Genomic DNA, 22,023 nt, shown 5'->3' with positions numbered 1-22,023 from the left:
TGTCACATTTTATGTAATTTTTTTTGGGGGGAGTAGGTACCTAGTTTTGACAGGCATTTCCTCTCCTACTTCCTGCTTCAGTTGCCTCGCTGCCTAGGTGGCCCCTCGCTCTCTGCAATCTTCTGGGTCACGTCACAGGTCCCAGACGATTGCCTGGCCACTAAAAGAGCGCAGCGTGACTCGCACATTCGCAGTGTGCGCCCGGATGTGAAGCCGCAAGCTGTCACAGCTGGTTGCCCACACTTGCAATGATGGCGCCGCGGAGGGGGGGGGGAGCGAGGCTCTGGGCAGCTGTATCGCTGGACCGTGGGACAGGTGAATGTCTGTAATGTCTGTAAAGTCAGCAGCTACACTTTTTGTAGCTGCTGACTCTTAATAAAGTTACAAGCGAGTGGAACTCTGCTTTAATCAGCCTCTACTCTGCTCAACAAGTACCCTTTTAATATTTTAGAATGGTCATGCAAACCTTCTGCTAGCAACTCTACCCCCCCCACACCAAATGCTTGCCTGAGCCCAATTTCAATCCAGCAATGTGCACAAGAGCAGCGGCTTGGTCAGCTCTCCCTCTCCTCATTTGCTCAGACACAGCTAGTGAGGAGGGAGGCAAGGCTGAGTCCCACTCTTTGTGCCTTATGGACACACAGAGAAGAGCGTGGCTTGGAAGAGAGCATGCATGGGTGCCCCCATAGCAAAGTGGCTTGCTATGGGGGCATGCGGAGGGAGGAGCCAGGAGTACTGACCCCAGAAAAAAGGATTAGGGCTGCTCTGTGAAAAACCATTGCACAGATCAGGTAAGTATGACATGTTTGTTATTTTAAAAAAATTGCTTTTAGAATGTTTTTAATGTTTTATGCTATTGTTACAGATCTCATTTGCTGACTACAATCTCCTAGATATGATTCACTGTCACCTTGATCTTGACCCAAAATGCTTAGCTTCCTTCCCTCTCCTCTCAGCTTACAGTCAACGGCTTGACAAACGTCCAAAGTTGAGTGATTATCTGAAATCAGAAAAACGCAACAAACGTCCTATTACCCCTAAACACAAATGAGCATGTACTACCAACACCCAGGCTGAAAACACACATCATGGTTTTATGTCAAGTTTTTTCTTTTGGACTATTATATAATTTAAAAGACAAAATACACTTTCACTAGTTTTACAACAAATGTTTCTTTTGCAATTGCTGCACCTTCTTTGTTTATACCAACCATTCTCAACCCTGGGGTTCCTTCAAAGTTAGCTTAGGTTACCTAAAACATTTATTACCCCAACACTTCATATTCCTTATACAGTATGTGCCTGCTGTACCATGTACTTGTATGAGAAGGTATCCTGTTCTTTTTGTATTGCTTCCTTTATGTGAAATCCCTGGTGTTCCTGCTTGGCTCACTGAAAGGTTAACAAGCTCATCTGAAGCAGGTTGAGTACTCTTGGATCTATAAAACTCCCAGGCTGCTTAGGGGGAATGTCCCACCCTGGAACCAGAGTTCTGTTCAGGACAGACTGGGGGGCAGCCATTTTCTTATATGGTGAGATTAGAGGGGTTGTAAATAGGGATGGGCCCGAGCATAAGTTTGGGCCGAACTTTGGTTGTTCAGATGTTCTGCGAACACCGAACAATATGCGGTGCTCGGGGCAAATTCGAAAGCCGCCAGAACACCGTTAAAGTCTATGAGACATTAACATGAAAAATCAAAAGTGTTCATTTTAAAGGCTTGTATGCAAGTTATTGTCATAAAAAGTGTTTGGGGACCTGGGTTCTGCCCCAGGGGACATGTATCAATGAAAAATTTTTTTTTTAAAACGGCCGTTTTTTTCGAGAGCAGTGATTTTTTTAATGCTTAAAAGTGAAACAATAAAAATGAAATATTCGTTTATATATCGTGCCTGGGGGGTGTCTATAGTATGCCTGTAAAGTGGCACATGTTTCCCGTGTTTAGAACAGTACCTACCTACTATTCACTCTAATGTCTCAGAATCTGTAGATATAATATTAGCAGGGGTTCTGTGAGATCTTCAAGTTTTTTTTAATGGTCCCTTTGTGTTTAAATAGGTTGCAAAAGGCTGATTTGTGCTGTATGTATTTTCCTACCTTACATAATATATATTATGATAAATTTGATTTTTTTCAGACATATCTCATTAAATAAATAGTCTGCATAACATCATATAAAGCCAGTGTAGATATGGAACACTGTAACTTCCTCTATAAATTGTAAGATATTAAATTCACCAAGGAGATTTGTAACCATGTAAGAGGATGGTGGAGAATATGGTGGAGAATGGAAGTTCTGAACAACCAATTACTGTCCTTATAAAAGATTGCCACACAAGTATGCCAAGCAACAGTAGTAGTATTATTTTTTAATGTGAAACAAATTGAAAGTCTGAACATCATACAATTATTCCACTATAACAAGACATGTTACTAAGAGTAGTCCTTTTCTTTCAAAATAAATGGTGGACAGTTACGATAGAAGATAGTCTTACAAATCCTCAGTGCCCAGAGGTGGTATAGAAACAAATGGCAATAGCAGCAAAAAAAGTACCAAAATCCTCCAAGGAGAGGAGTCTCCTACTTGGCATTGGATATGCTGACTTAACTGCTTAAGGGTTCTTTACTGTTATAGCAGTAAAGATGTTGAACTCCCCTTCACAGTTGGTGGTGTCAGCAAGAAGTGTAGATAAATTCTTTTGATGTCTTTCTCAATGAACCCAATGTGGGAGATTGTTAGTAACATAAACACACACACACTCAGGTTGAACTGGATGGACTGATGTCTTTATTCAACCTTACCAACTATATAACTATGATTCTCTGGCTGGATTGAATGATGCAAGTACTCACTGTCGTAGTCACTGCTGAAGGATATCTTGACAGTCAAAGTCTAAGGAGAATGTGTCGATGAGGGCAAACTAGCATATTGGTTAAAATTTGGAAAAAAGCATCAATAATGCATTACTACCAACACATGTCAGGTCACTACATTCTCCAGACTTTGTCCTTAATAGTTCATTCCACTAAAAACAAATAACACTTAAACTTCTGATGCCCAACACATGGTCTGGACATGCGGCCAATACTCTATATCTCCAGTCTTTGACTTGTGAAGTACTGTATGTCCGTAATCTTCAACAGCTTGCATTCTCTGCAAACTGTCCTGTAGCATGCCCACAGGCTCTGACTATCTTATGTGTCATGCCCAAAAATTGCATTCTGTTGTGTGTGTGCTGTCTCTGACACTGGACAAAAGAAATGAGCCCCTTGCACACATCCAAAGTCAAGGATTCACAAGCTAAAGAGAGGAAGAACCATATAATAGTTAAATTAACTCTTGGGAATGACAATACTAAGATGAATGCAAGTGATAATATGTTGAAAGTTTTCATAAAGAATACAAGGAGCAAGAACTCAGTGTTATCAATATTGAAGTTAACAGTATATAAAAATATTTTTAAAAATATATTACATTCCAGAGGTGTAGTGCCAACTACAGCAGACAATAAACACTAAACTGCGATGCAGGCTGAAAAAAGGCTGCCTCTTTACATCAGGCTTGGGAAACCAAGGTCTGAAAAAATAATGAGAAGAGAGAGGCACCAAGCCACCACATGCAGTATGTCACTTAATAAATAAATAATTAAGAACAATAATTTATGCATTAACAAGCAGAGGGAGGTGGTGAGTATATCACTGTGGGGAAAAGTCCTATGCCATGGATGGATGGAGCAACACAGCCGGCACAGCCACTCTGGAAGGCACCCTCACATTTTTGTAAATGTTTTATTATATCTTTTTATGTGACAACCCTGAAGAAATGACACTTTGCTACAATTTAAAGCAGTGAGTGTACAGCTTGTATAACAGTGTAAATTTGCTGTCCCCTCAAAATAAACTCAACACACACCCATTAATGTCTAATCCGCCGGCAATAAAAGTGAGTACACCCCTAAGTGAAAATGTCCAAATTGGGCCCAAAGTGTCAATATTTTGTGTGGCCACCATTATTTTCCAGCACTGCCTTAACCCTCTTGGGCAAGGAGTTCACCAGAGCTTCACAGGTTGCCACTGGAGTCCTCTTCCACTCCTCCATGATGACATAACGGAGTTGGTGGATGTTAGAGACCTTTTCTCCTCCGCCCTTCATTTGAGAATGCCCCGGAGATGCTCAACAGGGTTTAGGTCTGGAGACATGCTTGGCCAGTCCATCACCTTTACCCTCATCTTCTTTAGCAAGGCAGTGGTTGTTTTGGAGGTTTGGGGTCGTTATGATGTTGGAATACTGCCCTGTGGCTCAGGCTCCGAAGGGAGGGGATCATGCTCTGCTTCAGTATGTCACAGTACATGTTGGCATTCATGGTTCCTTCAATGAACTGTAGCTCCCCAGTGCCTTCAGCACTCATGCAGCCCCAGACCATGACACTCCCACCACCATGCTTTTTTTTTCTCCATACTTTTTATTGCATAAGTTTACATCAAAGGCATGTATACAATTCAAAATACAGTAATTCCACATCAATTTGCTTTAGCTACACCATTCAATATAACATTAATACAGTTCCCACGTTATTGCCTTATTATACCCTCAAAGCAACTTCACCTTTTTACCTTAGATTTACATTAATTTATTTTCCTTCTAACAATTCAATTCGATTTATATTTCTTTTAAATCCAAAGTCATCGGGGAGTTACACCACAAATCCCATATTTTATAATACTTATTGGGCACCCCTCTGTGCTCATACATTATCTTCTTATATGGTATTATCTGGTTAACTGCTCTAATCGATTATTTTTTAGTTGGGACCATTGGTTGCATCCATCTTAATGATATTTGTTTACGTGCCATAAATAATGTTTCTTGTAACATAATCCTGTTATATTCCGATCCCTCTTCCACCTCTAGTAATCCCAATACACATACTCCCAAGGTATATGGTACCTCCTTATTAATAATGCTGGTTAATTTATCTACCACTTGTTGCCAATAGTCAGCTATTTCAGGACATGACCACATCAAATGTATAAAATCTGCCTCTGGGTAATGGCATTGATTAAAATCAAATGAGGTCATTCTTCCCATTCTATACATTTTTTTGAGGGGGAAGATATGTTTGATGAATAATATACAACTGGATTAGCTTGTTGCTAATGGCGGAGACACTCTGACATGTGAAGAGCAAATCCTGCCCCATTTCTCCTCTATCCCATCAGGGAGCATATCCCACCACTTATCTCTTATTTTAAGTGACATACCACTTACAGTAACTTAGCACTCAACAACTGAGAATATAAAACGGATATTAAACCCTTTTGTCTATGTGATCGCAATATACCTATTAATGGATATTTGAACACTTTAGGGTCTTGATGCCCAAACTGAGCCTGAACCATATATTTTAGCTGTAAGTATTTGTAAAAAACTTATGGGGAATATCATATTGTTGACTGAGGTGTTCAAATGTGTGCAGATTTCTATGATCATATATCTGTTTTATTGTAATTATTCCTCTCTTCCTCCAAAATTTATTATCAGGAGACATCCTCAAGTGTTCTAAAGAGGGGTTCTTCCACATAGGAGTCTCTAGGGGGGCATCTTCGAAACCTGTTAACCATACTGCTCTAGCCAATGTGACTATGGGTGTCTTTACTCTAGGTAAACATATAGTTTTGGCTTCCAAACTGATAATTAGGTTTTCCACCTGTAATATCTCCAATAGGTGTCTTTCTACCCCATTTCTTTGATCTTGTGTCACCCATGTCCTTAGATGTTTCAATTGTCCCGCTAAGTAATATAGATAAATATCCAGCATCTGACTTTGGCCTTTGTAATGTCGTTAATTCAATTTGCATCTTCTCTCAGCCCATATGAATCTTATAAAATATGAGTGTCATTTTTGAAATAGGAGCTTAAGGATAATTACCAGGGAATGCGAAAAATATATATACATTTCGGCAATAGGATCATTTTAATTAACCCAATTCTTCCCGCTACTGATATGGGTAGTCTCTTCCATACTTCCAACTTTTCCCTAATGTAATTCATCAGGGGATTAATTCATCATGCGGAAGAGTACTTACTAATTAATTATCATACCCACGATACTATCCACCCAATACACGAGACCACTATACTACTACTACTACACCATATTATTAAATCACTACATTGGTGCCGTGACCCGGATGTAGTGTAGTGTAATGTAATGTAATTTAATAATATGGTGTAGTAGTAGTAGTAGTATAGTGGTCTCGTGTATTGGGTGGATAGTATCGTGGGTATGATAATTAATTAGTAAGTACTCTTCCGCAGCAACCCAATTCTTCCAGAGAGATGCACTTTATTGACTTCCAACACAGAACAAAGTCCAAAGTCCACAGATGACAAAAAATCCGACAGAGGAAATATAATTCCGAACCCCATGTTCCTAGGTCTGTGTGTCCATACACAGACAAGCCTCCCTTCAACTAAAGGCCAGCTTGAATGTCCTCTATGAAATACTAGTCCACTAGGAGGGAGTTTCTGCTAGGTCAACCCAAAATACTCTTTGATCTTATTGTTACCCCCTCAAGTCTAATTACCATCAATAAATACTTCTTTTATGGTCCTTTAAACAATGTACCCTTAGATATGTGTAATTGGATTAGATTAACAGATACCACCTGAACACCCTTTGAAATGTTCAAATAGACTTGCATAAGATTAACACATCAAAGGGTCTTCAGCTGTCCCCTTGCTATGTTAAAATTCAGTTGGACAAATCAACCATTGTCAATTGAATTCTGGCCTGGTCAATATTGACTGTATGTGTACATAGCATATAATAATATAATGTCCTACATAAATCAGTGAACATATTACAACATATACAACAGAAGCTATCAATGCTCCCCGCTGAGACCACCACCTGTGGAAGGGAATTCCACATCCTTGCCGCTCTTACAGTAAAGAACCCTCTACGTAGTTTAAGGTTAAACCTCTTTTCTTCTAATTTTAATGAGTGGCCGCGAGTCTTGTTAAACTCTCTTCTGCGAAAAAGTTTTATCCCTATTGTGGGGTCACCAGTACGGTATTTGCATATTGAAATCATATCCCCTCTCAAGCGTCTCTTCTCCAGAGAGGATAAGTTCAGTGCTCGCAACCTTTCCTCATAACTAAGATCCTCCAGACCCTTTATTAGCTTTGTTGCCCTTCTTTGTACTCGCTCCATTTCCAGTACATCCTTCCTGAGGACTGGTTCCCAGAACTGGACAGCATACTCCAGGTGCGGCCGGACCAGAGTCTTGTAGAGTGGGAGAATTATCATTTTATCTCTGGAGTTGATCCCCTTTTTAATGCATGCCAATATTCTGTTTGCTTTGTTATCAGCAGCTTGGCATTGCATGCCATTGCTGAGCCTATCATCTACTAGGACCCCCAGGTCCTTTTCCACCCTAGATTCCCCCAGAGGTTCTCCCCCCAGTGTATAGATTGCATTCATATTTTTGCCACCCAAATGCATTATTTTACATTTTTCTACATTGAACCTCATTTGACATGTAGTTGCCCACCCCATTAATTTGTTCAGATCTTTTTGCAAGGTTTCCACATCCTGCGGAGAAGCTATTGCCCTGCTTAGCTTAGTATCGTCTGCAAATACAGAGATTGAACTGTTTATCCCATCCTCCAGGTCGTTTATGAACAAATTAAATAGGATTGGTCCGAGCACAGAACCCTGGGGAACCCCACTACCCACCCCTGACCGTTCTGAGTACTCCCCATTTATCACCACCCTCTGAACTCGCCCTTGTAGCCAGTTTTCAATCCATGTACTCACCCTATGGTCCATGCCAACAGACCTTATTTTGTACAGTAAACGTTTATGGGGAACTGTGTCAAATGCTTTTGAAAAATCCAGATACACCACGTCTACGGGCCTTCCTTTATCTAGATGGCAACTCACCTCCTCATAGAAGGTTAATAGATTGGTTTGGGAAGAACGATCCTTCATGAATCCATGCTGATTACTGCTAATGATACCGTTCTTATTAGTAAAATCTTGTATATAGTCCCTTATCATCCCCTCCAAGAGTTTACATACTATTGATGTTAGGCTAACTGGTCTGTAATTCCCAGGGATGTGTTTTGGGCCCTTTTTAAATATTGGTGCTACATTGGCTTTTCTCCAATCAGCTGGTACCATTCCAGTCAGTAGACTATCTGTAAAAATTAGGAACAACGGTCTGGCAATCACTTGACTGAGTTCCCTAACTACCCTCGGATGCAAGCCATCTGGTCCCGGTGATTTATTAATGTTAAGTTTCTCAAGTCTAATTTTAAATCTGTCCTCTGTTAACCTGCAGTTTTGGTTACTTGAAGGATTTGATATGTATTCCCTCTCTGCCTGGGCACATTTCCCTGCTATTTCCTCCTCCTCTTGTCTTGTAGTACACTTTAAAAATGAAATTGTTCATTTCAATTCTCCCCTAAGATATGCTTTCAATGTATCCCAGAAGAAACCATCTCCCTGGCTACTCTCATGTGCCTCCATGACCATCTCCGGTTGATCCGAAATATGATCATTGAAGCCAATCCGAGGCAGCCAAAAAGGCTGTATCCAACCAGCCGTGCGTCTTCCCCTGGGACCTATTATAATTTTAGCAAGCAATGGTGAATGGTCAGAAATTCCGCGCACTAGATATTCTACTGACTGAATCAGTGGCAAAACTTTGTCATTACCCAGCAAAAGGACTATACACGATAGGGATCCTCTACTCCAGTGTTTCTCAAGCGGGGATTCCCCAGGGGTTCTGTGGCGATCTACCCGTCAATCACAGACAGCTGACAGGTAGATCGAGTCTAAGCCAACATGCAAAGCAGAGCGGGAAGCAGCTGTAATAAGACCTCGCATAACGCAATCCTTCCTTCCGGCCCATCCTTTTCTCCCTTCCACCCCAGGGTGGATGGGAGGAATGGAGGGGCCGGCGGGAAAGATTGCGTTATGAGAGGTCTTATTAGAGCCACTTCCAGCGCTACTCTGCATTTGAAACTGCTGCTGCCCGTGTCCTGTATCCCGCTGTCTACCCGTGTCCTGTACCCTGCTGTTTACACGTGTCCTGTATCCTGCTGTATACCGTGTCCCGTACCCTGCTGTATACCCATGTCCTGTACCCTGCTGTATCCCCATGTCCTGTACCCTGCTGTATACCCATGCCCTGTACCCTGCTGTATACTGTGTCCTGTACCCTGCTGTATACCCCTGTCCTGTATCCTGCTGTATACCCGTGTCTTGTATCCTGCTATATACCCGTGTCCTGTACCCTGCTGTATACCCATGGCCTGTACCCTGCTGTATATCCTTGGCCTGTACCTTGCTGTATACTCGTGTCCTGTACCCTGCTGTATACCCGTGTCCTGTACCCTGCTGTATACCATGTCCTGTACCCTGCTGTATACCCATGTCCTGTATCCTGCTGTATACCCATGTCCTTTACCCTGCTGTATATCCTTGGCCTGTACCCTGCTGTATACTCGTGTCCTGTACCCTGCTGTATACCCGTGTCTTGTACCCTGCTGTATACCTTGTCATGTACCCTGCTGTATACCCATGTCCTGTATCCTGCTGTATACCCATGTCCTTTACCCTGCTGTATACCTGTGTCCTGTACCCTGCTGTATCCCCATGTCCTGTACCCTGCTGTATCCCCATGTCCTGTACCCTGCTGTATACTCGTGCCCTGTACCCTGATGTATACTGTGTCCTGTACCCTGCTGTATACCCCTGTCCTGTACCCTGCTGTATACCCATGTCTTGTATCCTGCTGTATACCTGTGTCCTGTACCCTGCTGTATACCCATGGCCTGTACCCTGCTGTATACCCATGGCCATTACCCTGCTGTATACCCATGCCCTATACCCTGCTGTATACCGTGTCCTGTACCTTGCTGTATACCCATGCCCTGTATCCTGCTGTATACCATGTCTTGTACCCTGGTGTATGCCCATGCCCTGTAACCTGCTGTGTGCCCATGTCCTGTAACCTGCTGTGTGCCCGTGTCCTGTACCCTGCTGTGTGGCCTGTGCCCTGCACCGCCATGTACCATGTTGTGTGCCCTGTACCATGTTATGTGCCCTGCACCGCCATGTTCCATGTTGTGTGCCCTGTACCATGCTATGTGCCCTGCACTGCCCTGTACCATGCTATGTGCCCTGTATCATATTGTGTGCCCTATACGGTGCTATGTGACCTGCACTGCCTTGTACCATGTTGTGTGGCCTGTACCCTGCTATGTGCCCTGTACCATATTGTATACCCTCCTGTGTGCCCTGTACCATGCTGTGTGTCCTGTACCATATTGTGTGCCCTGTACCCTGCTATGTGCCCTGCCGTGCCTTGTACCATGTTGTGTACTTTGCTGTGTGTCCTGCACCATGCTGTGTGCCCTGTATCCTTCTATGTGCCCTATACCATGTTGTGTACCCTGCTGTGTGCTCTGTAGCATGCTGTGTGCCCTGCTGTGCCCTGTACCATGTTGTGTGCCCTGTACCATATTGTATGCCCTGGTGTGCCTTGTACCATGTTGTTGTCGCGACTAATACTCACCGAGGCCAAGATGCCGAGAGCGGCTCGCCCTTACGACCACGCGCACCCGAGCCCCTGGAGGCGATACAGGAAGTCGGGGGCACACGGAGGCACGGGCTTCCGGTAGCTGCAGGATATCAGGAAGGCCGGCTAGAAGTCCTAGTTGGTTATTGGAGAACACCGGCGGGTGCCATGCAGGGCCGGGGGACTGAGAAACAGAAAGTCCGTAAAGCAGGCAGAGGTCAGAACCAGGGTATCAGACAGATCAGAGTCCGTTAAGCAAGCAGAGGTCAGAACCAGGGTATCAGGCAGGCAGAGTAATCCGTTAAACAGGCAGAGGTTTAGCACGGGCAGACAGGAACAAGGAACTAGCAATGGTTCAAGGAAACAGGAACAGCTGACGACAAACCAGCAACCCGACTGGGTGCTGGAGCCGTCTGAAGTAGCCTCCCCGGCGAGCGCATCAGCGTGACGTGCTACCGGGCACCCTCACGGGTGACGGCGCACACACGGGGACCGCCGTGCACCCACGTGCGCCGCACCATCGGGCCGCGAACGGGTGTACGTCTCAGAGCTAGCCCACTGCGCATGCGCCCCGAAGCCCGGCGGACTGAGGCGACCTGCGTCTCCTGACAGTGCCCCCCTCCTAAGGGCGGACACTGGACGCCCAGGCTGGACATCAATTCCGGATGGTCTCGATGAAAGGCTTGAATTAAACGAGGTGCATGTAGGTTCCTTGCGGGCTCCCAAGAATTGTCCTCAGGTGGGTATCCTTTCCACTGGATCAGATACTGTAGTTGCCTGCCCCTCTTCCTACAATTAAGGATGGATTCTACCTCGAACTCGTTCTCCCCGTCCACCCTGATTGGTGGAGGAGGGAACTCTCCTCTTTCTGGAAAAGCACTGGGCACCACAGGCTTCAGCAGAGATAAATGGAAGACAGGATGGATCCTGTACATCTTTGGTAGTGCTAGCTCCATGGCCACAGGATTGATAATTCTTTTGATAGGGAAAGGACCAATGAACTTGGGTCCCAGTTTCCGAGAAGGCACAGGTAGTTTAAGATTGGCGGTGGATAACCAGACCTCTTCCCCTATCTTAAACGTTGGATTCTCTTTCCTACCCCGGTCATACTGCTCCTTGTAGTCCCTTTGAGCTTTCTGTAACATGTCTTGGATCCTCTGGAAATTAGATTGTAAGGAGGTTATCCTGTTGTGAACTGCAGGGACTGCTATCTCGTTAGACAGAAACGTAGGGTGGAATCCGCAATTTGCCCAGAAAGGCGTTTGGTTGGTAGCTGCGTAAACGGAATTATTATAAGCGAACTCCGCATACGGGAGAAGACTTGCCCAATCATCCTGGGATCCTGAGCAGAAGCAACGGAGGTATTGCTCTAAGGTCTGGTTCGTCCTCTCCATTTGACCGTTGCTCTGAGGATGTTAAGCTGATGAGAGGCAAACTTTGATATCCAGGGCTTTGCAGAGTTCCTTCCAGAATTTAGACATAAATTGCACGCCCCTATCCGACACTATACTCCTTGGTACGCCATGGAGCCTGATGATTTCCTTCAAAAAAGTATTGGCCGTCTCCACGGCAGAAGGAGTGCCCTCCATGGGCAAAAAATGAGCCATCTTGGAGAGACGTCGACCACGACAAAAATAGTGGTAAAGCCTCCCGAGACCGGCAAGTCCACGATAAAATCCATGGACACGTCAGTCCATGGTCGTTCTGGAATGGGCAGGGGTTTGAGCAGACCCCAGGACTTAGTGTTTTGGCCCTTGTTCCGTTGACAAAGAGGACAGGAGGCCACATACTCCCTGCAATCCCGTCTCCACCCAGGCCACCAGAAGGAGCGAGAGATCAGCTCAGATGTTTTCCTGATTCCGAAGTGCCCTGCCAGTTTATGGTCATGGCACATTTTAAGTGTTAATGACCGTGTCTCCTGAGGTACAAAAATTTTCCCCCGGATCCAAAAAAAATTCCCATATTTCTTAAAGGAATGTACCTCTGGTTCCGTACATGAGTTAGACGAGGCTTTGATGGATGACATTAAGTCCGCCTGCACCAGCCCAAGGAAGTTTTGAGGAGAGAGGATTGTGCTTGGTTCTGGAGTTTGGGGATCAGCTGAGAACATCCGAGAGAGGGCGTCTGCCTTTCCATTCTTTGCACCAGGTCTGTAGGAAATATGAAAATTGAAGCTAGAGAAGAAGAGGGCCCAACAGGCTTGTCTGGGTTTGAGTCGTTTTGCTGTCCGGAGATATTCAAGGTTCTTGTGATCTGTAAAGATCATCACTGGGTGGAGTGCCCCCTCAAGCAAATATCTCCATTCCTCCAGGGCGAATTTTATGGCCAGCAGCTCCCTGTCACCCACATCGTAGTTTAATTCCGGCGGGCTGAGTCTCCAGGATGCAAATGCAACGGGATGTAGGATGGCTTTAGGTCCCTGTCTTTGGGAAAGAATTGCTCCTGTTGCGATCTCTGATGCGTCCACCTCCAGTACAAATGGCTGAGAAGGATCGGGGTGACAAAGAATTGGAGCGAAACTGAACAGGGTCTTCAATCTCAGAAAGGCTTCCTGTGCGGCTTGGGACCACCGGAATGAACCGTGCTGGCGGGTTAGCTGGGTGATAGGTGCCACTATGGCAGAGAATCCAACAATAAATTTCCGGTAGAAGTTGGCAAATCCTATAAACCGCTGGACTCCTCTTTTATCAGATGGGGCTGGCCACTCCTGGATAGCTTGTATCTTTTGAGGATCCATTGCGACTCCATTTGCTGATATGATGAAGGAAGGAATTGCACGACTGGTTTTTCGAACTCGCACTTCTCCACTTTCAAGTAGTGCTTGTGTTGCTTCAGTATGGTAAGAACCTTTCTGACGTGCCCCTTGTGTAGCTCAATCGTGGAGGAGAAAATTAGTATATCCCTCTTGTAGTTTCTGTACCGAGTCGGCCAGGGTGGAAACCTGCTGACACAGCATCTCCAAGGGGGAGCGCGCTCTGTCGGCCTCGGACATCTGGCTGGTTTGTACTGTCACGACTAATACTCACCGAGGCCAAGATGCCGAGAGTGGCTCGCCCTTACGACCACGCGCACCCGAGCCCCTGGAGGTGATACAGGGAGTCGGGGGCACGCGGAGGCATGGGCTTCCGCTAGCTGCAGGATATCAGGAAGGCCGGCTAGAAGTCCTAGGTGGATATTGGAGAACACCGGCGGGTGCCGTGCAGGGCCGGGGGACTGAGAAACAGAAAGTCCATAAAGCAGGCAGAGGTCAGAACTGGGGTATCAGGCAGATCAGAGTCCGTTAAGCAAGCAGAGGTCAGAACCAGGGTATCAGGCTGATCAGAGTCCGTTAAGCAAGCAGAGGTCAGAACAGGGGTATCAGGCAGATCAGAGTCCGTTAAGCAAGCAGAGGTCAGAACCGGGGTATCAGGCAGATCAGGCAGATCAGGCAGATCAGAGTCCGTTAAGCAAGCAGAGGTCAGAACCGGGGTATCAGGCAGGCAGAGTAATCCGTTAAACAGGCAGAGGTTCAGCACGGGCAGACAGGAACAAGGAACTAGCAATGGTTCAAGGAAACAGGAATAGCTGACGACAAACCAGCAACCCGACTGGGTGCTGGAGCCGTCTGAAGTAGCTACCGGGCACCCGCACGGGCGACGGTGCGCACACGGGGACCGCCGTGCACCCGCGCGCACCGCACCATCGGGCCGCGAACGGGTGTACATCTCAGCGCTAGCCCACTGCGCATGCGCCCCGAAGCCCAGGGTACGGAGGCGACCTGCGTCTCCTGACAGTTGTGTACCCTGCTGTGTGCCCTGTACTGTGCTGTGTGCCCTGCACCGCCCTGTACCGTGTTGTGTGTCCTGTATCCTGCTGTGCCCTGTACCATGTTTTTGGCTCTGCTGTGTGCCCTGTACCATGTTATGTGCCCTGTATAATGCTGTGCGCCCTGTTTCATGCTGTGTCACCTGTATAATATTGGGTACCCTGTTGTGTGTGTACCCTGCACCATTTTGTGTGCCCTGCACCAAATTGTGTGCCCTGTAAAAAAAAATGTGCCCTGCTGTACCCTGTACCATGCTGTGTGCTCAATGTCCTGCTGTGTGCCTTGTGATATGCCCTGCTGTGTGCCCCATGTTCTGCTGTTTACCCCATGGTGTGCACCATCCCCTGCTATGAGCTCCATGATGTGCCCCATGTTCTGATTTGTGCCTCATGTTCTGCTGTGTGCCCTATGCCCTGCTGAGTGCCCCATGATGTGCCCTGTGTTCTGCTGTGTGCCCTATGATGTGCCTCAAGTCCTGCTGTGTGTCCTGTGATGTGCTCAACATTCTGCTGTGTGCCTCATAATGTGCTCTGCTGTGTCCCCCCATAATGTGCCCTTGTGGTGCCCCATAATGTGCCCTGCTGTCCCCCCCGTATTGTGTCCTGACCTCCTGTGCTCTGTCCTGCTGTCCTCTGTACACTGCTTATCTCAAGTTAAACCTAGAATTGAGCATCAGCACAAGTTTCACATAAAATAGGTAAGTTCTATTATTTTATTATTTAATGCTACTTCTTAAAATAATTGTTGTCATATCACAGCTCGATAATCACAGCAATGTTCTGTGAGCTGTAGACCCGAACGCTATTTTAGGGGTTCCCCGAGATCTCAAACCTTTTGCCAAGGGTTCCTCGACTGTAAAAAGGTTGAGAAACACTACTCTACTAATTGCAGACCAGGAATATGCTCTTGTGTACAGGTTCCTACTCCTCCAAACGTCCGTTAGGCCTACTTCTTCAATACATTTTTTTTTTTTTGTTCAATAAGTTTTTATTGGAAGTATAGAGAATTAACATACTGTTAACATTTACAGTATTGACATCAGGAAATAAGAATTTCTGTACTGTTGTGCACCGACAATATTACCTAGATTGACTTCCTGGTACATATATCAAGTTCTGGACCTATTATCACTCTATCAATCATAGAAAGCAATTAGTAGATGGGCAGTGGACAACCAGCCCATCTTGCGTTTGGCATATGGGGTGGATCCTTGCTTCTGTGAACTAGAACGCATTCAAAAAGTCGCCGTTCTTAAAGTCCAGAAGCTTCCATTACCCATTTCCTGAATGTCGTGTTTAAACCATCAATAACAAATAAACCACATAAAAACAAAAAGGAAACCTTAGAGAATAGAAAGAGCAGTAAAGAGAAAGTAGAAGGGTAGTGGGGAAAGAGAAAGGTGAGGAGAGAGAGAAGAGGGGAGAGGAGGAGAGGGGGGGGGATGGGGGGGGAGAGGGTTGCCAGCCATTGCAGTGTATGCTATGTTATTTAAGATTCACATCGACCTTGTAGTTACAGTGTTATTTCTACTGTTCCATCTATGAAGCATCTCTATTTTCCATAATCTCAGCGTACAAGGATGAATATTTAAAGATGAACCAACAGGACCAAATCTTAGATGCCAATGCCGATTTGTTCCTGAGTTTTAAAGTGCTATCTTCCATGTAATATATTCTATCTACTTCCAGTAACCACTGGCGTAGTGAGGGTACTTTTTGCTGTTTCCAAAATTTTGGTATAAGGGCCTTTGCCGCATTCAACAAGTGAGGTGTGATTGACTTTCTATATGATCCAGTTGGTTCATCTGTACAGTGAAACAATAACACCCATGGATCGTTTGGAATTGAACATCCTTGAATTTTTTCAGACCAGAACAAGATAGTGGACCAGTATGGGCTTATAAAAGGACAAGACCACCATATATGTGCGTGAGTCCCTGTGGACCCGCATCCCCTCCAGCATAAATCTGAGATGGTTGGGAAGAATCTGTGGAGAGTAGCAGGTGTATAGTGCCATCTGGTTAGTAATTTATAATTTACCTCCGCAGTCTTAGATGCGATTGATGAAACATGCGACAAACGGAGAATCACACTACGTTGATGGTCGGAAAGCGGTTTCTGGAGCTCCAGTTCCCATTTAGACAGGAAGGATGCCTGATTCGTTGATGATAGAGAAAGTAGAGCGTGATAGAAGCAAGACAAAGGTTTGTCAGACGGGAGGTCTCCTGACAGTAAGGACTCTATAGGATTCATTTCTGCATCTGACCGTAAGGGTTGAGGTAGAGCTTTAATAAATTGTATTAGCTGATGATATTGCCATTGTTGCATAAACGATATTGGTACACTAGCTGAGAGTGCAGATATTGGCAGTATCTTTTGGTCCTTTACCACTTTACCAAGAAGTAGGGATGGGTCCGCAAACCATTCACCATATTTTGAGTTCATGTTCCCTGGCGGAAAGAAGTTATGACCTTTTAGTTGCATCAGTGGAGAGTTGTATGGCCAATGCTGTTTGTGACATAGAGAGTCCCAAGAAGCCAATGAGGATTTGGTCAATGGAGAAGTAGTTGGAGCTAACTTGCGGAACTTGTTAGGTATCCATATGAGAGGAAACAGGTCCGCTCTACCCAAGTCCATTTCTAGTTGCACCCAAAGCTTGGATGATTTATGGTATTTCCAATCCGAGATCCTATTAAGAACTGTAGCTAAATAATATTTCCTAAGGTCCGGAAGTGCTAAACCGCCTTCCGTCTTAGGTCTAATTAGACACCTGTGGGCAATACGGGGGTTTCTACGATTCCATATGAATTTACTTATCACAGATTGAATGATCCTAAAGAAACCTATAGGAACCTTATATGGTATCATTTGGTATAAAAAGAGCAGCCGTGGTAACACATTCATTTTTACAATATTTATTTTTCCTAACCAGGAGTGCGCCATCTGCGACTATTTTTGTAAGTCTGACCGAATAGCATTAAGCAAAGGGATATAATTTTTACGAAAGAGTGAGGCCGGGTCTGGGGTTAAGTATATTCCTAAATATTTCATAGCCGATGGTTGCCAATGGAAAGGGAAAGATCTTTGTAGGTTAATCACAGTTGGGCGGGGAGTTGAAACATTTAGAATTTCCGATTTGGACAAATTTATTTTAAAATTAGATATTTCACTAAATTGCGTAAAGGCTATCATGAGGTTGGGTAAAGTTATGAGTGGTTGCTGAATATAAAAGAGAACGTCATCTGCGTATGCCGCATATTTGTGTTCAGTTGTACCTACTGTAATTCCATGTATGTTAGGATTGTGGCGTATCTTTGCTAAGAAGGGTTCCAAGGAAAGGGCAAATAAAATGGGAGAAAGGGGGCACCCCTGTCGTGTTCCGTTATGGAGAGAGAAGGGGTCACTTAGCGTTCCGTTAATTCGTAATTGGGCTGTTGGTGTTTGGTAAAGAGCAGAAATCTTTGCCAACATATTTGGACCCAGACCAAAATGTGACAGTGTGGCCATAAGGTACTCCCAGTCCACCCTATCAAACGCTTTCTCAGCATCTGTAGACAGAAGAAGGGTGGGCTGGGAGCATCCACGGGCATAGGACATTAAAGAAAGAGTTCTGAGTGAGTTGTCCCTCGCCTCCCTCCCCGGGATAAACCCAGTCTGGTCCTTAGAGACCCATTGCGGAATCAGGGGTAAAAGTCTAATGGCCAGAGCCTTGGCGTACAACTTTGCATCCAGGTTTAACAGCGATATTGGGCGGTAGCTACCACACAAGGTAGGATCCTTCCCAGGTTTAGGGATTACCGTAATATGCGCATGGAGAGTTTCCACTCTGAACCCGCCATTGCTGGGCACTGAGTTAGTATATGCAGTCAAATGTGGAAGCAAAACATCTGCGAAGGCGCGATAATAGGCCACTGTCAGCCCATCCGGGCCGGGGGCCTTACCATTGGCCATCGACTTAAGTGCACCCCTGATTTCCGCCACAGTGAATTCCCCCTCCAAAGCTTCTAGCATGTTAGCCGGGAGTTTTGGTAGGTTGGCCTCAGATAAATATTTCTCTATGTGTGTACCTCTGGTGTCATCAGACGTTTGTGTGTTCCTGACCTGGTAAAGCTGTTGATAAAAAGCCCGAAATTCCTGAGCAATGTCCCTAGTTTTGTGTACCATTATATCTGATGTCGTTTTAATCTTAGCGATAAAGGATGCTGATTTCCTCTGTTGCAAGGGTCTGGCTAGGATTCGACTTGGCTTGTTGCCCCATTCGTAGTATTGTTGATCAACAACTCTACGGCGGGATACATACTCAGAATGGAAAAGAGCTTTCAATTCTTCTCTTTTTTTAGTGAGGGCATGGAATATTGTTTTAAAGTTGCTGTGTTTGTGGGTCTGCTCAAGTGTTCCTATTTCTTTAATTAGTGCAGATTGTAGGTGTGTTCTCTCCCTCTTTTTTCTCGCCCCCAGTTCAATAAGTTTACCTCTAATAAGAGCCTTATGGGCCTCCCAGAGAGTTCCCGGAGAAGTCTCTGGGGAAGCATTGTCTCTGAAGTAAAGGGAGAGGTTCCTTTCAATTTCTTTTACATCTATTTCGTCATTTAAAAGAGAGTCATTCATTTTCCAGTTTGTGGATTTCATAGGTAGGAATGGGGGTTGGAACGTCATGCTAATCGGAGAATGATCAGATATTGTCGAAATTTCAATATGTGATTTAACTAAAAGGTCTAGATAGTGATGTTGCATATAGAGATAGTCTATTCTCGAATGGGAGTCATGGACTTGTGAATAGTGGGTATAGTCTTTTGCGCCTGGGTGCATCATCCTCCATGTGCCTATAAGTTGGGAGTTATGCATTAACCTTCGGATATATGCCAGCCGCTTATGCGGGATGCATGACTTTCCTTTAGAAGCGTCTATAAGTGGTTCTAGGGGGACATTTAAATCTCCCCCCAGAATGATACACCCACGCGCAAAATCTTGTAATTTAGTTAGAATTGTAGACATAAAATCGGCTTGTCCCTGGTTCGGGGCATACAAATTCACTAATGTACATGAAAAGTCACCCAGGCTGCCCCTTATAAACAGAAATCTACCCAAAGGATCAGCGAGGAGGTCCTCAACTGAAAATGCGGTACCCCTGCGGAAACCAATAGCCACACCTTTCGCCTTAGACACATCTGATAGGCTATAATAGCAATTTGGATAATGGTGATCAAATAATTTAGTATGCGTAGTATGTGTTAAATGGGTTTCCTGCAGGAAGATAATATCTCCCTGCATACGTCTTAATTCCCTATATAGCGAGTGTCTTTTGCCTGCAACGTGCAGACCTCTCACGTTAAGTGAGATTAGCTTAGTGTTGGCCATCGGGTTCCCAGGGGGGCTATACACATGAACAATATCTGCAAGGCTGGCAGGGATAACTCAAAGGGGAAAGGGAAAGGAAAAGGAAGAGAGCAGGAGAGGAGAGTGAGGAAAAAAGAGAAAAGAAAGAGATCCAGGAAGAAAACAACCGGAATCTCCATCATGTAAAAATAACAAAAATCTGCACGCAAACTCTTGCGGTGCAAAAACAGGGGCCCCGTGTGGACCCCCCCAGCCGCGCGCTCTCCCCCGAAGGGTCGCCCGCGCCACCAAGGGGATCCCCCCGTCGCCCCTAGATGGGGGGGATAACCCATCCTGTACATCAATGTATGTGTGGCCTACTCGGATCCACACACGTGATCCGGCGCCAGCAAACTCCATGCAATGAAGTTACATAACTCAAACTTTAAGTAAGTTAAGACAGTCAGCTTATATATCTCTAGTAATTGTTATTAAATGCATATCGCAAACCAACCAAAAACTGTAACCAAACCGCTGAAACAAAAAAAAGAAAAAAGGAAGAAAAAGAAAAAACCCCAGAAGAAGCAAAAAAAAAAAAAAAAAAAAGTTTTCTTTCCTCCTTTTTCTTTGGTATGCATAGTTATTAGAGACAATAGCTGAGCTCGAAAAATAGCTTACTGCGACCTCCTTTGAGCGTTTGGCAATCTAAGGCCTTCAAACTGCCTCGTCAGTGGAGTCCCTATGAGCCGGGTGACGTTTACGGGATACTTTCTGCCATTGATCTTCAGTTGTGAGTGGAGGTGATCTAGGGATGCCATCTTGCCACCCAGGGAGTTCAGGTGGTTCAATGCTGAGATCCATGCAGAACGCTGGCAGATCTTCTAGGAATCGCAAGATCGCCGACTTTCCATTCCTTTGAGCAATCAGCGCAGATGGAAACCCCCACCTGTAGGAAATGGCGGTATTACGCAGCTTCTCTGTGAGAGGTTTTAGTGCTCTGCGCCTCTCTAAGGTTTCTCTGGCTAGGTCTGGGAAGAAGGACAAGATCGCTCCATCAAAGTCCAATGATTCTGCCTCTCTTGCTTTCTTCATGATGATCTCCTTCTCCTCATAGTAATGCAGTCTGCATATGACATCTCTTGGCGTATCGGTGGATAGGTTGCGTGGGCGAAGCGCTCTGTGTACCCTGTCTATCTTTAGTGGGTGGTCAGCTTGGTTCCCCAGCAGGGTATTAAAGATGCCGCGGACGGACGCTGCCAGGTCGTCATCCCTTGTCGCCTCTGGAAGACCCCTGATACGTATGTTATTTCTCCTGTTCCTATTCTCTTGGTCTTCCAGCTTGTATAACGCCATTCTGTGCGCAATATACAGATTTCGTGTAGAGGATTTTAAGTCTCTAATGGCGTTGGCGTGCCTGTCTAGCCTCTGCTCCGTCTCCTCCACGCGCTCAAGAACTTGTTCTAAGTCCGTGCGAACGGCAGATAGTTCTTTCTTAATTACCTTTTCAAGGCCCGATAGCATCAGGGCAAGGTCTGATTTGGTGGGGAGTCCGCTTACTAAGTCCGCCACTCTCGAGTCCTCCCTCGGGCTTCTCTCCCTGTCTGATCCACACGAGGATACTGGAGACCGGTGTCTTGTCTCCGGCCTATGGCGAGAGGCGGAGCTAACACTCCTCCCACGAGGCGAGCGGCCTAGGCCGTCTGACTCACCAGGATCTTCAGGCTCCGTAGCAAGATAGCGCTTGATAGAGCTCGCCGGAGTGGCTTTTTTAGTGTGGGATTTACCCGACCTCTTGCCCGTGCCCGGCATGTGTACGGAGGAGTCGTGGATTATGTGTAAAAGGAAGGTTTTTAGTTGCTGGCGCCGGAGCTCACACGATGTGCGTCCTCACCGTCTCATAGCCAGGCCACGCCCCCTCAATACATTTTTTTAATGTAACTGTTCCCATTATACAAGTCTGGGCAGACATTCCATGCCTCTCCAGAGTCGGATCTAGTCACATACTGTAATAAAGCCCACCATACACAAGACATATGCCTCTGGATATTGAGCCATAAACATTACTAGTTCTTTCAATATTTGCATACTAGCAGGAGGGGGATTGTATGTACAAAATATTATAAATGGGAGAGATTATAACCTGGCATATACAAACACATATCTACCCTCTGAGTCCCTTTTAACCCATATACATTCCCACTGCACCGATCTATGTATTAATAGTGACTCCCCACCTAGAGTATGTGGTATGAAATGGGTGAGTTTCCCAAGTGAGTTGAACCCAAGTTTTCTTTAAATATCCAAGATGGTTC

The 22,023-nt window shown here is 45.3% G+C and overlaps 1 protein-coding gene across 1 annotated transcript in view; it reads left to right on the top strand.

The window, feature by feature from the left end:
• Positions 1 to 2,330, top strand: part of LOC141106320 (glutathione S-transferase P 1-like) — a 36,325-nt gene extending 33,995 nt beyond the window's left edge. The window contains exon 7 of the mRNA XM_073596994.1: positions 866 to 2,330. Within this exon, the coding sequence (XP_073453095.1) occupies positions 866 to 1,051 (186 nt within the window). The 3' untranslated portion in view covers positions 1,052 to 2,330. The remainder of the gene's footprint in view (positions 1 to 865) is intronic.
• Positions 2,331 to 22,023: the final 19,693 nt, after the last annotated feature.

This window comes from Aquarana catesbeiana, linkage group LG08, assembly GCF_042186555.1.
Source record: "Aquarana catesbeiana isolate 2022-GZ linkage group LG08, ASM4218655v1, whole genome shotgun sequence".
Taxonomy (NCBI): domain Eukaryota; kingdom Metazoa; phylum Chordata; class Amphibia; order Anura; family Ranidae; genus Aquarana; species Aquarana catesbeiana.
The sequence above is the reverse complement of the archived record's forward strand: the minus strand, read 5'-3'. Positions and strand labels throughout refer to the sequence as shown.